At 35.9% G+C, this 19,048-nt stretch overlaps 1 protein-coding gene across 1 annotated transcript; it reads right to left on the bottom strand.

Annotated features, from left to right (window-relative positions):
* Positions 1–16,543: 16,543 nt before the first annotated feature.
* On the bottom strand, positions 16,544–17,612 carry LOC143581500 (EG45-like domain containing protein). Its single transcript, XM_077064269.1, has 3 exons — positions 17,481–17,612; positions 16,825–17,101; positions 16,544–16,743 (listed from the first exon to the last, which is right to left on the bottom strand). Exons 1-3 carry the CDS (start codon positions 17,596–17,598, stop codon positions 16,737–16,739), a joined length of 402 nt encoding a protein of 133 aa, XP_076920384.1. The 5' UTR covers positions 17,599–17,612; the 3' UTR covers positions 16,544–16,736.
* Between the last annotated feature and the right edge of the window lie 1,436 nt (positions 17,613–19,048).

Genomic DNA, 19,048 nt, shown 5'->3' with positions numbered 1-19,048 from the left:
AATCGTGTTGAGTGTGAAACAGATTGAAAAAGTCATCATCACTTGAGACAGCAGGAGTTTCACCAGCACTTGATACGGTCATTTGTTTTTCATTACCCTATCGATGATGCATAATGGCCTCTTCCTCATCGAGTAGCATCTGAGTGGCCATCCTTTCTTCTGTATCTGCAAACTCAAGAGAAGGTAAATTAAAAGATTTTAATAATTTAAAATAACTGAAAGCCTCTGCTGGTCCCATGCTAGGCTTTGGTGATTTGTAACTTGTAATGTCAGTGTTACAGACCACCTCAACCTTGTTGTTTGATTGATTAAAGACTCTTCTGTTGGGAGACCTAACTACGTAGCCAACGAGAATACCTTCGTCAGCTTTCTCACCAAATTTTGAGTTAGTCTTTGAAATCGAACAAGGGGACCCAAAAGGTTCAAGACCTTTTAAATTTGGCTTTCTACCATGCATTAATTCATAACAAGTTTTATTTAATCTTTTAACAGTTAAAACACGATTAAGGATATAGTAGGCCGTGGCAACAGCCTCAGCCCAGAACACCACGGAAAGTTTAGCATCAGCCAGCATAGTCCTGCGCGCCTTCGATTAGAGTTCTAGTCTTCCTTTCAGCTACTCCATTCTTTTGGGAAGTATATGGTGCGCTAAACTGATGTTCGATCCCTTTCTGCAGACATAAAATCTCCATTTGATAGTTCTTGAACTCTGTGCCATTATCGCTTCTGATGAACTTGACCTTTCCCAACAATATTTTCCACTTTGGTAATCAAGTTAAATACCAACTATACCGTTTCGCCTTTAGCTTTCAGAAAATACACCCATGAGTAGCATAAGTAGTCATCAGTCACAACCAAGCAATAGGACGTTCCACCCAGGCTTTTAACATTTATGCGGCCAAATAGATCCATATGGATCAAGTCCAAGGAAGTGACTATTGAGTTAACCAGTTTGGAGTGATGTGGTTTCTTGTGCTGCTTTCCTTTCTTGCATGACAGACATTGATCTTTAAAGTTGAAATTCTTTAAAGGAACCCCAAGAACCAGCCTATTTTTGACAATGTAGTTCATCTTTCGTAGATGGATATGACCCATCCTTCGGTGCCACAATTCCGACTCAGACTCTGTTGCTTTTGACAAGAGACATGATTCTTCCATCGCCATCTCGGTTGACCTCATGTCCATCACATATGTATTCTTCTCTCTTGGAGCTTTCATCACAACCCAGGTTTCGGGAATCTTGAAACCAGGATAAAGCACGAGTGCCTCATCCTTTGTAAAGTGCACAGTGTATTCTTTGTCACAGATCTGCGAGACACTCAGAAGATTGTGCTTTAACTCTTCCACGAAATTAACCTTTTCCAACTTGATTCTCCCATTAGTAACAGTACCAATTCCAGTAATTTTTCCTCCACTTTCTTCTGCAAAACTAACCCTTCCTCCTTGAACAGCTTTCCAATCACGTAACAATTTCTTGTTACCTGTCATGTGTCGGGAACAGCCACTGTCGACAACCCACATGTTGTTCACAGCCCTGTTCGACTGTTCCTGCACAGTTAAAGAAACGAATTAAAAGCAGGGGACCCAAGACCTTGTGGTCTTGGGTTGGTCAAACCTATTAAACGGCATCCAACTCCTTGGTTGCCTAAAGTTCCTTTGAGGGAAGTTTCCATTTGAACTGAATGGAAGATTTCTAGAAAACTAATTATGAGGCCATCCAAACACCCTTGAGTTTCTAGCATTAATGGATTCGAAATTACCCGTTCTGTGATTAACTGGAAAAAAACGAGGCAGGTTTCTTTGAAATCTTGAATTTGTCCAACGATTAAAGTTGAATGCGTTAGAATTCTTACCAGCACCAGTTTTAAAGTTCATTTTATTCTCACTTTTAGTTGGCCTCATATTTTTAGATTTCTTCCTTTTCAGCGGACAGTTATTGACAAAGTGTCTTATCTTGTTACATCTAAAACAACTCTTGTTCAAACTAGTAGTGTTCATTTGAACGTCCGTTTCGAGAGTTGCAGCAGAAGATGAGGCTATGTGACTGACAGTTTGTCTCATATAGGGGGGAACATATGGGTTTAAGGAAGCTTTTTGTTCACCAAACGTATAATTCTCCCCCCGTTTGAGTAACACAACTTCATCATCTATCTTAATAGAGTTAACGGACTTTTCAGAATTTGAACCTTGACTTGTGACAGGAGAATTTGTCTGAACCGATTCTTTTATATTAACGTCAGTATTGCTTTTCTGGACTTTAACGGGTACCGTGTTGACTTTCATGTTACCCGTTACAGTCTGATTAGTTTAACACTATCAGATGGCTGATTACAGGGATTATAAGTGTAATTATTATTAAAAGGTGATGGAACTTCATTGTATCCAATTCCCCCTTTGTTGATAGGGGAACGTTGAACACTTAGGGCATGATCAAGCATCATGGAAGAATTCCTAAATTGTTCAAGCTTCCTATTTAATTCCACCACTTTTACTTGGTAATCAGCTATCTGTTTATCTTTTTCAGCTATAAGTTTAGTATTTTCTTCCACAACTTCATAGCTTAGATCAATGACTTGTATTTTCTCAGCTAGAGTGGCCTTAAGGCTTCTTATGTCTTTTTCACTAGCTTTTATTTTTACAGAGTAACTATTTTCCTTTTTTTAGAATAGCGATGTTCCTCTTTTAACGTTTTAAATTATTTATCCAAACTAACATACTGATCAGTTAAAGCATTCAATTGTTCAGACAATTTCTCACATTGTTCACACTGACATTCCTAACATACCTCTGAGAGTTGGTCATTCACTTCTGCCATGTATGCTTAATCCTCCACTGGTTCCTTGTCACATCTTCCAGTCACAATATTCACCAGATTCGCTTGTTCAATCACCTCTTCAACTTTGATGTTCCAATTATAACCACCATTCTGTTGAGACACCGTGGCTTTTGCTTTAGTACCATTCACATTACCGTTCTGTTGAGTAGTCCTATTCTGATTCCGTTCAACTCTTTCATTTGTACACTCTCTTGCAAAGTGTCCATTTTGTTGACAGTTGTAGCAACGAACCTTTGACTTGTCAAATCCCGGTCTCTCTCCTACGAACTTTCTTCCTGTCTTCTTTATAAACCGTTTCACCCTTCTTACTATCATGGCCATTTGCCACTACAGATCAATTTCTTCTATGTCATCAGCATCTATATGATCATAATCCACATTCAAGGTTGCAGGGTCAACTATCTTTCCTTTGATGTAATTCTCATAAGACGCAATGAAAGAGGCATAAAGGGCAAATTGTTGTTCAGCATATTTTACACTCATAGGCATCTTTGAGTAATTTACACTTGAAGAACTAGTGGAAGTGTTACCGATTGAGGATTAGGGTTTTGAAGAACTACTTCCACCAGCTACAAAGCATATATCTCCATCCATATTCATCACCACATGACCATCTTGAGTAGAGTTTGATTCACCACCGGAGTAATAAGCAGCCGATTCTGGTTTAGAGCTTGAAATGGAGAGCCTTTTGCACCATACATTCCCGGATCCTGAACCTGATCAGTAGGAGTTTCTTTTCTTATCATATTAAGCTTATAATTATGTAACTTGTTGACCATCGTTTCTAAATCAAAGGTTTCAAACTCTTTATCTTCTCTCATCAAAACTATATATATCTCCCATTTTGGTGGAAGAGCATCCAGAAGTTTTTCAACAATTTCAGACTTTGTGTATTTTATGGAGTAGTTATTCAATTCTGTCATCAAGTGATAGTATCTTGTGATGATGTCATCAAGTGATTCATTCTTAAAACACTTGAACACCGAGAATTAAGTTTTCAACAATTTTGACTTTGAGTTTCGAATTCCAACGTTTCCATCATAGCGGTTTTCTAACGCTTCCCACAATTCTCTAGCGGACTTGTACTTTCTAAACGTGTGTAGAATCTCTTGAGGTAGTGCCATGGTTATTGCTGCCAGTGCTTTACATTCTGCCTCATACATCTTCTTTTCATCATCTTCCATCATATTATACTTCTTGAGTTGCTCCCGACCTTCGAACATAGTTGTTGGAGGGATATATCCATCCAGAATACATACCCACATCTTGGCATCTTGATATTTCGCGTACTGCTCAAATCTGTCTTTCCACGCAACAAAGTCAGTGCCTTTAAGTAACTTTGGAGCCTTAGTAGCTGAGCTAGCTTCAACTTCCATCTTTACCAGCTCAGTGATGTTTATCGAAGTCATATTTAACCAAAACGAGATCTAAACCAAAACAAAATGTATTATGAGAACAGTAGGTAGCGAAGTTAAGATAACTTCGCCAACACAGTAACTTCGCTTATGGCGAAGTTAAATGAGTAAGCTAAATTCGCTGCCAACAACTTCGATGTCTCTTATCTTCGCCAAGACAACTTCGTTGTCTCTTATCTTCGCCAAGACAACTTCACTGTCTCTTATCTTCTCTAAGTTATATATCTTCGCCGAAACCCTAGATACAGGTGACGACAACTTCGCTGATTGATCTGTGATGATTGTTGGACTAAATCTTTGATTTCGAAAGGTTTTGAGAGTGACAGGGTGAGCGATTTGGGGGATATTGTGGAGAGACGGACAAAAGAACGGTTTCTTTACGTGAAACGATTTCTCAAAAGTCAAGCGGAATTATTTTCACACTCGTGTGATAATCCTGAACCACACAATCACGAGCAAATGCTCTGATACAAATTGTAGGTTCCCAGCCAGATCTACACAGGAGTATCTCGTAACACGAGGGTGCATAATCCCCTACGTATACGATATGAGTGATTACACGAGAGACACGTAAATAAAACGAAACACGTAAGAACAAAAGATTACTTGTTATATAGATGTAAAGAGACAAAACACCAAACAAGTATCTCTACGGCTTACAAAACAGATCTGCCAAAAATTCTATCAAGCAAATGGCGGAAGTTAGGTTAAATACTACGACAACTTCGCCTAACACCCTAGGGGAAGTTGTCCCTAACTTAGCCGAGCTACAAGTTCGCTAAAACCAACATTAAAACTAACACGTTCATCAAAACATAAGAACAACGTAACAATTACAGATACAATAGACACGAGATAAATGAACTACTGGCATCATGCACCAACACAAGCCACAAACACAGTCGCTACACAACTCATGTTGTGCTATACATCTGTTACAGTCAATTGCTACCACGCTACCCCTCCTATTTTCAGCCGCTAAGCACCATAATCAATTATGGCAATCGGTAACGAACCTCTAAAGGTTAGCAATACCACCATCAATTCCTCGCCAAATATCTCCTCCAAAAGTAGTCAACCATTTCTTGGAAAATGCCAATGATGTCATAAAAAGGACATACCCTTACCAATTGTCCTATCTTTAAGAAATTAATTCCACATATAAGCGTTCCCTCTTGATACATAACCCCACTACCAAACCACACCACAAGTCAATATGATGACTATGCAAATTCAACTCACAACAAAATGGTTACCGGATAGCGGATCCACACACCATGTGACAAATGACTTAAACATGTTGGCCAATCAAGCACCATATGATGGCACCGAGGAAATTATAATTGGTGATGGTTCGTCTCTCAAAATCACTCATATTGGCTCACTTCTCATACACACACAAAACACGTTCTTTGTGTTCCCAACATGTCTAGAAATATTATTTCTATATCCCGTCTTTGTTATGATAATCATGTTTTAATTCATTTTTTTCAAGGCACCTTTCTTATCAAGAATCCATGTTCTAATCTCCTACTCCTTAAAGGACAAGCTAGCCATGGGATTTATGAGCTTACATCTACATCTCTTAACCCTCCCTCTACATTCACAATTCAAAAGAGTTCTTCAAAGTCTTAGCATCATAGATTGGGGCACCCAAATACTACCATTCTAAAACTGTTATCCCCTTTTGTTGATTGCATTTCACATTCAAATTGTAACCCTTGTCACATAAACAATAGCCGCGAATTACCCTTTTAAAAGTCTACTTTATCTTCTAATGCCCCTTTACAATTAATATTTTCCGACGTTTGGTCCTCACCAATTACTTCAACCGATGGCTATAAATATTATATAATATTTGTAGACCACTTTAGAAAATACATATGGTTATACCCGATCAAAAAAAAATTTGGTTTATCCACATTCATTCGTTTTCAAAAACTTGTGGAGAACTATTTCCAAACAACTATTAAGCAATTATTCTCTGAAAATGGCGGCAAATACATCAAACTTTCCTCACACATTTAGTCTCATGGTATCTCTCACCTCACTTCACCCCCCACATACACCCAAACACAACGGATATGTCGAACGTTGACATTGTCATATCGTCGAAACCGGCTTGTCCCTTCTTACTCATGCAAAAATGCCAACCAACTATTGGCCCTTTGCCATGACCATAGCCGCTTATCTCATTAATGGTTACCTACTCCTACTCTCCAAACACATCACCGTATCAAAAATTATTTAACAAACAACCAAATTATGGAAAATTAAGAAGTTTTGGTTTCCTTTGTTTTCCTTGGTTACGACCATATTCCCCCCATAAATTACATCCTAAATCTAAACCTTGTATTTTTGTAGGCTACTCTCCTTCTTAAAGCGCATATTATGTAGATCCTACATCAAATAAAATACACACTTCTCGACATGTCAATTTTATTGAAAACCAATTCCAATTCGAAGAACTTACAAGTACCCAAGTTACACCACCAAATGCTCTTGATTGACATTATGTCATTATACCAATTATCACCACCAACTCCCCTTCTCAAACTGCAACTCGCACTACTGATCACATTCCATTACACTCCCCTACAAGCCCAAACATCATCACCAGCCCATCTAACACACCATACCCTCCAACTAGCCCAAACACCTTCTCTAACTCTCCATCCAGCCCATCTACAACTTCTATACCCCATCCACACTCAACACCCCACCCACTTCCGTTTTCCCAACAAACACCCAAGTCTAACCTATTATATCTCAACCCCCTACGGCCCTGCTACTGAATATAATTCCCAAAACTCAACAACCAACTCACATAATCTTGACCCCATATCAACCGCCGAACCACAACCCCAATCTCGTATCCGGAAACCAAATCCTCGATATCATAATCCTCATTTTCAGCTATACACAACCATAAATGGTCCAATCAATGAACCTTCAACCATAACACAAGCTCTAAAACACCCTCTTTGGAGAAATTCAATGTCCAACGAATATGATGCGTTGTTTAAAAATAATACTTGGACCCTTGTCCCATCCGACCAAGCTTCGAATCTTGTATGATCTAAATGGGTATTTCGTACGAAGTACAAACACAATGGTTTCGTTAACTGTCTAAAGGCTCGTCTCGTAGCCGAAGGATTTCATCAACGACCAGGAATTGACTATGCCGAAACCTTTAGCCCGGTTGTCAAACACGCCACCCGACGTCTCATCCTTTTCTTAGCCGTGTCACAAGATTGGAATCTTCATCAACTTGACATTAATAACGTCTTTTTACAAGGCACACTAACGGAAAATGTATATATGGCTCAACCACCTAGCTTTGTAAACCCATCGTTTCCGTCTCACATTTGCAAGCTAAATAAAGCTATCTATGGTCTTCGTCAAGCATCACGTGCTTTGTATGAAGAACTAAATCTTATCTTACTCTCAATGGTTTTCAACAAACTATATCCGATTCTTCCTTGTTTGTACGCTCCTCCGGCTCTTCTCCTATTTATCTTCTTGTTTACGTTGATGATATTATAATCACCGAACCCAACTCTCAAATCATCAACACATTCATATATTCCCTTGACAACAAATTCTCATTAGAAGATCTAGGAAACTTATCCTACTTTCTTGGTGTGGAAGTAATTCCACACTCCTCTGGTCTACTATTGTCTCAAAACAAATACATCCAAGATATTCTACAACGTGCCAATATGAGTGATTGTAAGCCGATGCCCACAACAATTACATGCTCCGAGCCAATCACCTTACATGGAGGCATACCTATACCCTCACTAACGGAATACTAGGCCTTAGTTGGTGCTTTACAATACATCTCCCTCACACGTCCCGATGTCGCCTTTACGGTTAATAAGTTATCTCAGTTTATGCATGCTCCTACCACTATTCATTATAGTGCCCTTAAACGCATACTTCGGTATCTTCATGGGTCCATAAATAGAGGGATCTTACTACGTTACAAGTCTCCATTGCAACTCCACACCTTTACAGATGTAGATTGGGCAGGTAATAAAGACAATTATCGAAGAACCACAGGTTATGTTGTTTATCTATGGTCCAATCCAATCTAATGGAGCTCTAAACGAAAACCTACCATATCCCGGTCATCGATTGAAGCTGAGTTTCATGCAATAGCTTCAACAACAACTGAACTACTATGGGTCAACTCCCTATTAAAGGAGCTTGGTTTTACTTCTATCACCATCCCTACAATATTTTGTAACAATTGAAGTGCTACACAATATTCAGTCAACCCCGTCTTCCACTCACGTATGAAACATCTAGCACTTGACTTCCATTTCGTTTGAGAAAAAGTGCATGATCATTCCATTCGAGTTACACACATTGTCGGGGATGATCAGTTTGCGGACGTTCTCACAACCCCACTCCACGTTCAAGATTTCATCTTCTCATGTTCAAGATTGGACTCACTACAAGACCGTCAATCTTGCGAGGCATATTAACACTAAAGAATGATATTATTAATTGAATTATTTTGAATTAATAATCAAGCTAAAATCATGCCACAACTTATGACTCTATTATTGAAGAAGATTGATAATAGTCATTTTTGTTATTTATTGTATTTATTACTTTGTAACTCTTTCTTTAATTTAGCTTCCGTAATTGATATATATTGTAACTATCCTTTATTAATAAGATAGCATAAATGTGTGCACTTTGCGGACAAAGTTAAGGGGTATCCTTATAATTTGAAGAGCACTTACAGGAATATGTGTTTAAATTGATTATATAAATCCAAAGAATGATATTATGAAAAGAATAAGGTTTAGAACGATTTTGTAAACTCTTTACAAATGATTTTGTCATAGATATATGACGTAAGAATTTTGTAAATCCTCTTCAAATGTTTTGCATGGTTGTATGCCTTATGCCCGTAAACGATCTTGTAAACCCTTTTCAAATTTTATTTTGTCGTAAACGGTCTTATAAATCCTTTTCAAATGATTTGGCATGGATATGAGCCGTAAACAGTCTTGTAATCTCTATTCAAATAATTTGGCATCAATATGTGCCATAAATGCTCTTATAAACCTTTTCAAATGATTCTGGCATCAGCATATATTGTAATTGGTTTTGCAAACTCTATACAAATGATGTTGGCATAGATATATGCCACAACGATTTTTTAACTTTTTTTAAAATGATTTTTGGCATGTATATATGCCGTAAGTGCCTTACAAACATTTTCATATGATTTGGCATGGATGTATGCCATAGAACTTTTTGGTAAACATTTTCAATAATTTGACAAGACTATAAGCTGCAAACATAGCATATTATACTGAGCCGAGCCGAACACAACATGTATAAACTAATCTAAACCCGTTTTGACTAAGCCCAAACCCGCAAATTGCGTATTAATTTCCTGTAGTTTTAGAGTTTAATACTCTAAACATAATTATGTATAATTACCATTTACCAAAAACATTGCAATAATCCTTGCTATGTAAGAGCATAATTACAAATTTACAATACAAAAGTAAAAACATTCACAAAACAATAGATTTTATCACACTACCTGCCTGCCCACAAGAATTTACTATCATCATCACTAATAACCGATTCGGACGGCCGATCAACCTCCATCCGGACTAGTGTCCGGCAAATCGGGCAATTTAGCGCTTCCGTTAACCATAAATCTACACACCATGCATGAAAAAAGTGTTCACATGCTGGAAGCACCCGACACACCTCTCCATCTTTAAAACATTCCAAACAAATCGAACAGTCGTTGGAGGCGGTCCAGGCGGAGTATTGGAATGTGGGGAGGTTGTTCTGGAAGTCGGTGGTGGGTTTGCGGGGACAGGGGCGGTTGATGAAGGTGCCAACGAGTAGGAGGTTGAGTAAAACAATGGCAGTGAGGCCAAGAAAGATTAGAAATATTAAGATGGTAAGGAACATGATAATGGGTTTAAGGAATACGGATATAAGTTTAAGGTTGTGTTTGTGTTTAGGTGGTGTATTGTGATTGGTGTTTGGCATGTTAATTGTGGAATGTACGAGGAGTAAAGCTGTTAAGTTGGATTTGGGTTTTGATGTGAAGAAATAGTAGGTTTAAAGAGACATATGACGACAGTTGTTGATGGGAAATTGAAATCGGGAGTTGAATTCTGTGTGCTTTGTCGGTTTATTAAATGTGATAGTTGATGGGAAATTGAAATCGGGAGTTGAATTCTGTGTGCTTTGTCGGTTTATTAAATGTGATAGATTAAATGTAAACAATGAAGACAGTGATGTGATAAGGTCCATATATGAATTTTGTTTATTAGTAAATATTGTCTATCCTTTCAGCAGAGACATAGGTTCGATCTTATTTGGGCTATTTCTATGAATGTCTGGGTGAAGAGACGATGTAATCATGGGTTGGGACACAATAGGGGTATAGGATTTAAGGATTTCATTCAGTTCCCGTGCATTAGAGGGTAGGGTCTTATGATAGTCGAAGGGTTGACCTTGGACATAATAACTCCAAAAATAATAGATTTACATGAAAGATCATCAGCAGTGTATATTTAATTTAAAAAACATTCTGTACGTAGTTAAAGACAATCTTGTGTGTTTGAATCACTTACCGTTGAAATACGTGTATGTTTATGGTTCGGTTAAAACCTTGAAATCGTTTAAACCGGTCATTAGTTTGGCTTCTTTTTTCTATTTCTTTTTTTACTTTCGATTAGTTGGTCGGTTCAAAATTTTCAAAACGTAGTGAACGATTGGTAGGTTTATACTGGAAACCGGCCATATAAAACCAGACCAGACGTAAATGTCGAATACATTTTAATGTTTTTTATTATTAATTATTAGATATGTTTTGTTATATATATTTAATATATTTAAAATGTAACTTAATATAATCATTTAATACACATAACTTGGCTATTACAACTTTAAATTAACCTAATTACAGTATAATTCTTTTTGTAATTTTTGTTCTTATTATTTCGCGTCGTAGGTCTTCCATTAATGTTTACCATTTAAAATTATGTAGCTAAACTATAATTTTTTATTATAATCCTCTCAAATATCATATTATGTTGGTGTTTAGTTAAAATTGATGATATAGTTAAATTAATAATTATTTTAAACTAAATTTATTATTAATGTTTAAACTGTGAAACCAAACTGGAATAAGGCTGTTGGTAACAAGTCGTTTCAACTTTCAATGGTTCATTTTGGTTTTGGACAACAAAAAATCGGTATTAACGGTTGGTCTCACAAGCTTAACTTAAAAACCATCAAAACCGACAATGAACAACCTTATCTGACATATTAATTTATTTAAATTAAAGAAAATTACAACAATATCATATTCAAATTAAAAAGAATAAAATGTCCGTTTTTATGGTATAATTTTTTTACAAAAACATTAACATGTGAAAATGTTATAGTCATTTAAAAATTATGTATGAGAAGTTAGTTAATTAGTTTAAAAGTTGAATTAAAAATATAATATGGTTAAAAATAAGAGACCAAACTTGTAAGTTAAATGAACTATGTTTAAAAGACAAGTTTACCCATACTAATACATGTACATTATGCATTAGCATTTGTAAAACTCTTAAAATCAAGTATCTTAATTTGCTCTTGTTTGATGTATTATAGTATATAGTATAGATTATGTATGAGAAGTTAGTTACTCAGTTTAAAAGTTAAATTAAAAATAGACAGAATTACCGAAATTGTCCTTTATGTATGTACCAAATTTCACTCACTGTCCTTTATCTTTAAAATTGATATGTTTTATCCTTTACGTTTAAAAATCCTACATCGTTCGTCCTTTAGCCCTAACCCAGTTAGCTTTTCTCGTTAAATCAGATCATGTGCATAGCACATGAGGGCAAATGAGTCATTTTACTCATTTGTTTAAAATTATTTTAATATTTAAACTTAATTTATTTTAAAAATTAAAAACAATACCTTTTATTATAAAAACTAGTTTAATTAAAATATTTATAATTATATTACATATTTTATTAGAACAAGAATTTTTACCCGCGCGTTGTAGCGGAGTGTTTTACATATATGTTTAAACCCGTATTAATGGTTCCTAAATCAATTCTAAACAACCATTTGATGACCAAAAACAGTTCAGTCTCACACAACACAACAATGGCTCCTAATTGCGACTGCAACCCTTAACTTTCGATGGGAGTCCCCTAAACACAATAGCAGGCCTCAATCGAGTTAGCAGCTCCCTGCTTCTGGGATTTAACTAAACCATCGCCTGCTAGAACATAGGTTTCACCTACAAATTGTATATGATTACATTTTAAAAACGTGTGATTTTAAAAGTGACTATATAATATCTCAATTAGAATCAGATGCAATAAAAAATATCTAAAGTTATGTTTAAAAAAGGGGTAAGTAGCAAGGAAACCTTTGAGAAGGTCTCTAAGAATGCAACTGACCAATAAGCAGGGCATATTGCAATGACTACCAAATTGATAAAAGAAGGCAATGGTGTTGAACAAAAACCTACATCACATGATAGAATGTCTATTATATTCTTTTGGGTTGGACTTTTGTTACAACCAAGACTAATTTATATCTTAAATAACATTATGTATATTCATAACTTAGCAACTTACTTATCTAGTAATTAGCATATCATCTAGGCCAGTAACATCAATATATACTCCCATAGCATGGTCACCTATAATAAGATATAAATATTATGATATATATTGAGATTAGAAACCGGGAATAGTACCTAAACAAAGTGTGGCCATTACACTTCGTTGCAAGCTGCAAACACTTTTACATAAGTGGACCTGTAAATCAATCAGTCCAAATGAACAAACTAAAAAGAATAATATACATGTAAAATCAATTAGAAGGAATTCGAGTGTGTGAAACTTGAAAATCCTCAATAGCAAAGTAGCTAACATCAACATAATAAAGTTTGCAGCTTACAGTGTTTCAATTCTATGGGTTAATTTGTCCAATTCTAACACCCTTATGATATCATTGTAGTCTTGAATTATATGTTCATAAGTTACCCGAATCATCTAAGATATATAATAAAAAGGCCATAATTTACTATTTATGTGAGAAAAGGAGAAAGAGTTACCGAAGGTGGTGACGGATTACTCTGGCGGTAGATATCAGCAGAGACCATGGGACCGATGGCGCTGCTCTACCTAAAATCGTAGCTAATAAAAGAATACAGACGTAAAGCCATCTAAACTTTAGTCAACATTAAACTACAACAAGTTTAATGTGATTACTAATGTATCAAAGTCAAAACAGAAAGCAATAAGCTTGAAACTGGTACTTGAGTGTAATGAATTTACCAATAAGTATATTTAATAGAGATCCAAGCCACGGTTCAACTTTGTTACACATAAAACTTCATTGCTACCTGCACACACAAAGATATGTTTGATTTTTACACAGTATAATGAAATTAAAGCATAACGATGGACTTCGATATGACGTCGCACCATCTCCACAAATACTAATGATCTACCTTACTTGAACTCTATCGTTGTCTCTACCAAAGCATGATTGAATAGAAGCTAAAAGCGGAGTTGCTCAAAGCATTACAACTGCAAAGACGATAATATATCGCCCCAAAAAAGTCGTGCTCTCGTAAATCAAAGAACAGGAAACCACCATTTCTCATCTTTCCTTTGAGGCAAATGAATCTTTCTAAATGATCTTGTTCGTGAATTACCCGTCATGCTTCCTTGTTCTACACTTCCACCAACCAAAAATCCGTCTATTTGGAACTGTCAAGTATTTCCTAGAATAATAAAACAATGGAATTTAATTAATAACACAAATTTGATTTGAAAAAAAAAATCATAAAACTTTTATTTACACGACATGAATGTGACGGTCTTGTCAAAATAAAGTTAAGCATACGTAATATACCTAATTAATTCAAGCAGTCAAGCACTATATTTAGGCAGGAATAACTAAAGCTTTAAACTTGAAGTAATGAAAGAATTAAGGCATATTTTGGTACCAGAATCATCGAATGTTTCTTCGAGCTTTCGATTGAAATATATATAGCAGATGCCGCTTAATCATAGTCGTCTCTTTCAAATCCAAAATCTCGAAGTGGTCGTAAGACTTGATATCTATCGATGGCCGGACGTGGGATGTTGAGGATGTTGAATTCAATCTTGCTTGTGGGTTTTGACTAGACCACCGGAAACAGTAGATAGCTTCTCCGGCTATGGCCCAGAGCCAAGCCAAGACGACCAAGTTTTGACAGAGATGACGGAGCAAAAGGGACGGTATAGGGTTCCGCCGCTACAACTAGCGGCGGTGGTGGACTCTGATGTAGAACTGTAGCAGAGCATCAAACGATGAACAACCAAGGTTAATCCAAGACCCGACCTGTTGGTTCGACGACGGATGAATATTCTGGCGAATATGGTTTTCCGGCGACCACGTTCAGACCTTGAGAATGATTTCATGATTTTTCTTCGGTGATTTGGAGACCTCTCGGCAGCAGTAGTAAACCCGGGTGGGTGGTGTGGTGGGTATAGGCTTAAGTAACATGACTACTACATGGTCTGACTTAACGAGAAAAACTAATTAGGTTAGGGCTAAAGGACAAACGATGTAGGATTTTAAAACGTAAAGGATAAAACATATCAATTTTAAAGATAAAGAACAGTAAGTGAAATTTGGTGCATACATAAAGGACAATTTCTGTAATTCTGTCTAAAAAATATAATATGGTTAAAAATTAGGGACCAAACTTGTAAGTTGAATGAATTGTGTTTAAAAGACAAGTTTACCCCCTACTCATACATGTACATTATGCATTAGCATTTATAAAACTTTTAAAATCAAGTGTCTTAATTTTCCCTTGTTTGGTGTATTATATATAGTATAGATATAAATTATTACTTTTATTATGGTCATGTTATATTGATAATTTTCCTTTATTTGATGTATTATATATAGTATAGATATAAATTATTACTTTTATTATGGTCATGTTATATTGAGAATATGGATACGGATTTGGGCCATCTAATCAATTGTGGGTTGCTGCTGAATGCTGATATAGTGATGTCTCAGTTTGGGCTTAAGCTAACAATTGGGCTCAGGACCCATTTTGTCTTGAGTGGATTCGTTCTCGTATATATACACAAGAATGAAAGGCGAAGACAGAAAAGATCATCTATTTTCTTTTCCTCTTCAAAGGGTCATCTATTTCCAATCTATCTGATTTTAAATTTTATGATCATCTTCACAGATCTGACCTTAGGATTCTTGATTCTTTGTATATTTGATTTATAAAACTTTGTTAGAAGTAATATAAATACACAAGCATGTGATGCAATTGTAGTGATCAAGTTGGTTGAAACCATACATAACGTCGATATAAGGTTGATAAGATTGAGAGTGTGTTGTGATTAGTTGGTTTTAAACCACAAGTACTGTGAATATAAGGTTGATAAGATCGCGTGTGTAGTAGTCAAGTTGGTTGAAAACCAAGTAGTGTGGTTTTAAGGTTAATAAGATAATGAGTGTGTAGTGATCATAAGTTGTTTGGTTGAAACCACAGGTAGTGCGTAAGCAAAGTTGATGAGATCATGGGTGTGTCTTGAACAAGCTGTTTGAAAGAACAAGTGGCGTGGATAAAATTTTGAAAGAAGATCATTGGTTTGTAGTGATTAAGACGACTACGTATTCGAAATAGAATTTCGAAAAGGTATTAGATTAAATTGATTAAAATGATCACAAGGTATGTGAACTGAATAAGAATTAAAATGATCACAAGGTATGTGAACTGAATAAGGTGAAGAGTTAACTTTACTAGAGTATATGATCTGATTTATGATTATAATCAAGGGCTAATCTCACCAAGTATGAGAGAATGACCGAATGTTCACTCTTAATTTTTAGTCAGTCTAAAAACCTTTCGAACTGCCTACTTAATTTTTTTAGTTAGTCACGGACTACCAAATGTTAATCTTCTAACAAACTTTATATCCACCTTTTACACTAGGAGGCTACCAGGTTTTCTTGAAATCCAATCCGCGCTACTAGAGATGGCTACCGGATTTTATTGGCGGCTATGAGTCTATTTGAAATTCGATTGGTTACTAGATTTACAAATGTACATTCATTTGTAAACATATCAAACTTACATATAATACATAGTTAAAATGTCTGAATATTCTAACAATCACCTTCTTAAAATAAAAAAACAATTCCAAGGTGAATGTATTAGAAGGGTACTCTTTTTTTAATTTTAAAACTCATCCCAAAAATTTGATTATTGAAACCGAACACAAAATATAGATTCGACATGATTAACTGCATTCAAGCATTTTTTGTATTCAAGTTTATTACACTGAAGACACAAAAAAACATGAAATATCTATCGTGTCCGACTTATTCATATGCTCCTGCCTCTTGGTACTAAAACATATAACAGGATTTATGCTTGTATTTTTGTATCATCAGATCCTGAAAACCACCAAAAAATTCCCAGTTAGTAAGAATATGACACAGATATGCAAAATGAGTTCAATAATAATTAGTACGCACTGTTCGTATTGAATGTTTACTCTCCCAAGAGCAAGACGGGCAATCTTCGCAAACGCCTCTTGGGAAAGGACAAGTTCATTGCTCGCACATGTCTCGCAACGATCTACAACCTTAACATCAACAGTGTCTCCGGTGCATGCATCACGTATGGCCTTGTTGGTTCCACTGAGGCAACGAACTCGGTACCTCTTTCCACATGATCTTCCATTGGCAAAAAAGCTGATATGCTCTTTTGCAATCATGATACCTTCATCATTTGTACCGAAACATCTTGATGCTACAAAGGTCAACATAAAGCTCAAATTAACTAGGATGTAAAGCAATGGCAAATCTTGAAACTGAACAAAATTAAAACTAGATTAAAAAAAATAAAAAATAAAAAAACCCTTCAAACAAGATGTTCATAGGTTGCAAAACTTTAGTTAATATCTAACTTCAATTACTAATTATGTTATAAACTTGACTAAATATAGGTCGTACTGAGACTAGCCCGGTCAGGCACTACTAGAAAACAACTCATCTTTCTACAAAATGTTTCTACAAATCTCTTACCGGATGTAATTCCAGCAAATTAAGATAAATTTCCAATAAAAGAAAAAACTAACCCTGATTTTACTACATTGTTGCAACCTTGCTAAATAAGAAAAACTACTTACGAACATAAGGCGGATTGGCTACGATTGCTTGGCCAGAAAAGGCATGAGCAACTGAGGTGAGACATACCACCATGGTAATCAAGATTAAAGATTTGGTCACCACATTCATCTTTGACATGTAGAACAGTACTCTTGTATGTTTTTGGGCTTGTTTACTTTTTTTGGATAAGTACATAAAAACTTTCCTTTTATGGATGGAAATTGACCTAAATTGGCGGCTAACATGATGTCAAATGCTTCTTGAAGTCAAACAAGTACGCAAGTACTTCATCAAGTCAAAGAAGACGGAGTAATATTAATGATGGCTGGTGGGAAGGCTAGCTAGGTGTCAACAAGGGCTTGAGGCATATGACGACATTGTCTCGTAAAGGGTGTTCAAAGTCTAGGAATAGAAAATACATTTGAATCAGATGATCATTACATCAGTGGCGAAGTTTGGACACGAATGTAGGAGGGCCGGACTCAAAATATATTATAAAAATCATAAACGAGGAGGGCCGGGCTCAAACTTTTGGCCGAAAACAGGTAAAATTACACTGCGTATGAAAATTTTAGGCGAAAGACAACTATATTTACACTAATGCGCGAAAAAACAGTGAAGGCGGGGGCCACACCTGGCCCTTGATATCCTTCGCCCCTGCATCATATGCAGTACATCAAATTTTGAATCCGTAATTGAAGCTGGATACATACATAGTTATTACAGGGTATATAAACCTACAAGACCATGAGTTTTCTGGCTTAGTGGTAGCCTGAATGCTTCTTTTAGGAGAGGTCGCTAACTTGTGTGGTTCCAACCTCGACACCTAAATCAGGGGATGTTTTATGAGGGTTATCGAATCGGATTTGAAGCTTCAAATAACTAAGGACTATTGAAATCCCGTCAAGTTGACTAATAAAAAAGGTTGTTTAAAAAAATATTTTTTAACTTATAAATAAATAAAAAGTTAAATAATAAAGGTAGTAACTGCTTGTAGTACCACCACTAGTGTCCTCACTATTAACTCGTCCTAGTTGTGAGTCGTAGTAAGAAAACACGAAATGGGACACGGCCATGAAACAAACATTAGGTCTTGAACACCATCCCTCGAATGGGAGGGGGGGTCTTCTTTTCCATGGAATCCGTGAACTCAAGGCCGGATTTGAGCCTGTGCAGCCGCATAAGGCCCAAAAACAGAAGGGGCCCAACAAAATTTTAAAAACAGGCAGCAGGTTTAATAAACAAAAATAAAACATTATGTTATCTGCCCAAATTTGAAATGACTAGCTCAAAAAAATTTTAACAAATAAAAAGCCCTCGAGCAATCCAACCCACTTCTCTACTTATTTGTTGTAACATATATCCATAATCCATCTGTCAACTTTAAAAGCATTGAAAAAATATAATATTTTTACTGATTTATTTTCAATTATTTCACTTCATTTTTTTTTAATTTACCTTTTCCCCTTATTTTGCATTCTAAAACAATTAAAAATGAATCATACCTTGGATTTCGTGAACAGTCAATTAGCTTGTATTATTATGAAATTATGCTTTGAAACTTAAAATTATTTGATTAGGGTTATTC

The sequence above is a fragment of the Bidens hawaiensis genome, unplaced genomic scaffold, assembly GCF_021521415.1.
Source record: "Bidens hawaiensis isolate Kalapana, Puna unplaced genomic scaffold, B.hawaiensis_p1.1 tig00031083_1, whole genome shotgun sequence".
NCBI lineage: Eukaryota > Viridiplantae > Streptophyta > Magnoliopsida > Asterales > Asteraceae > Bidens > Bidens hawaiensis.
Note: the sequence above shows the minus strand (reverse complement) of the source record. Positions and strands in the feature narration are given on the sequence as shown.

Excerpts from the sequence above, each read along its gene's own strand:
- LOC143581500 (XM_077064269.1), bottom strand. The coding sequence starts at position 17,598 with ATGTCAAAGATGAATGTGGTGACCAAATCTTTAATCTTGATTACCATG. Across the intron at positions 17,102-17,480 it reads AGCCAATCCGCCTTATGTTC|CATCAAGATGTTTCGGTACA; the intron begins GTAAGTAGTTTT and ends TGACCTTTGTAG.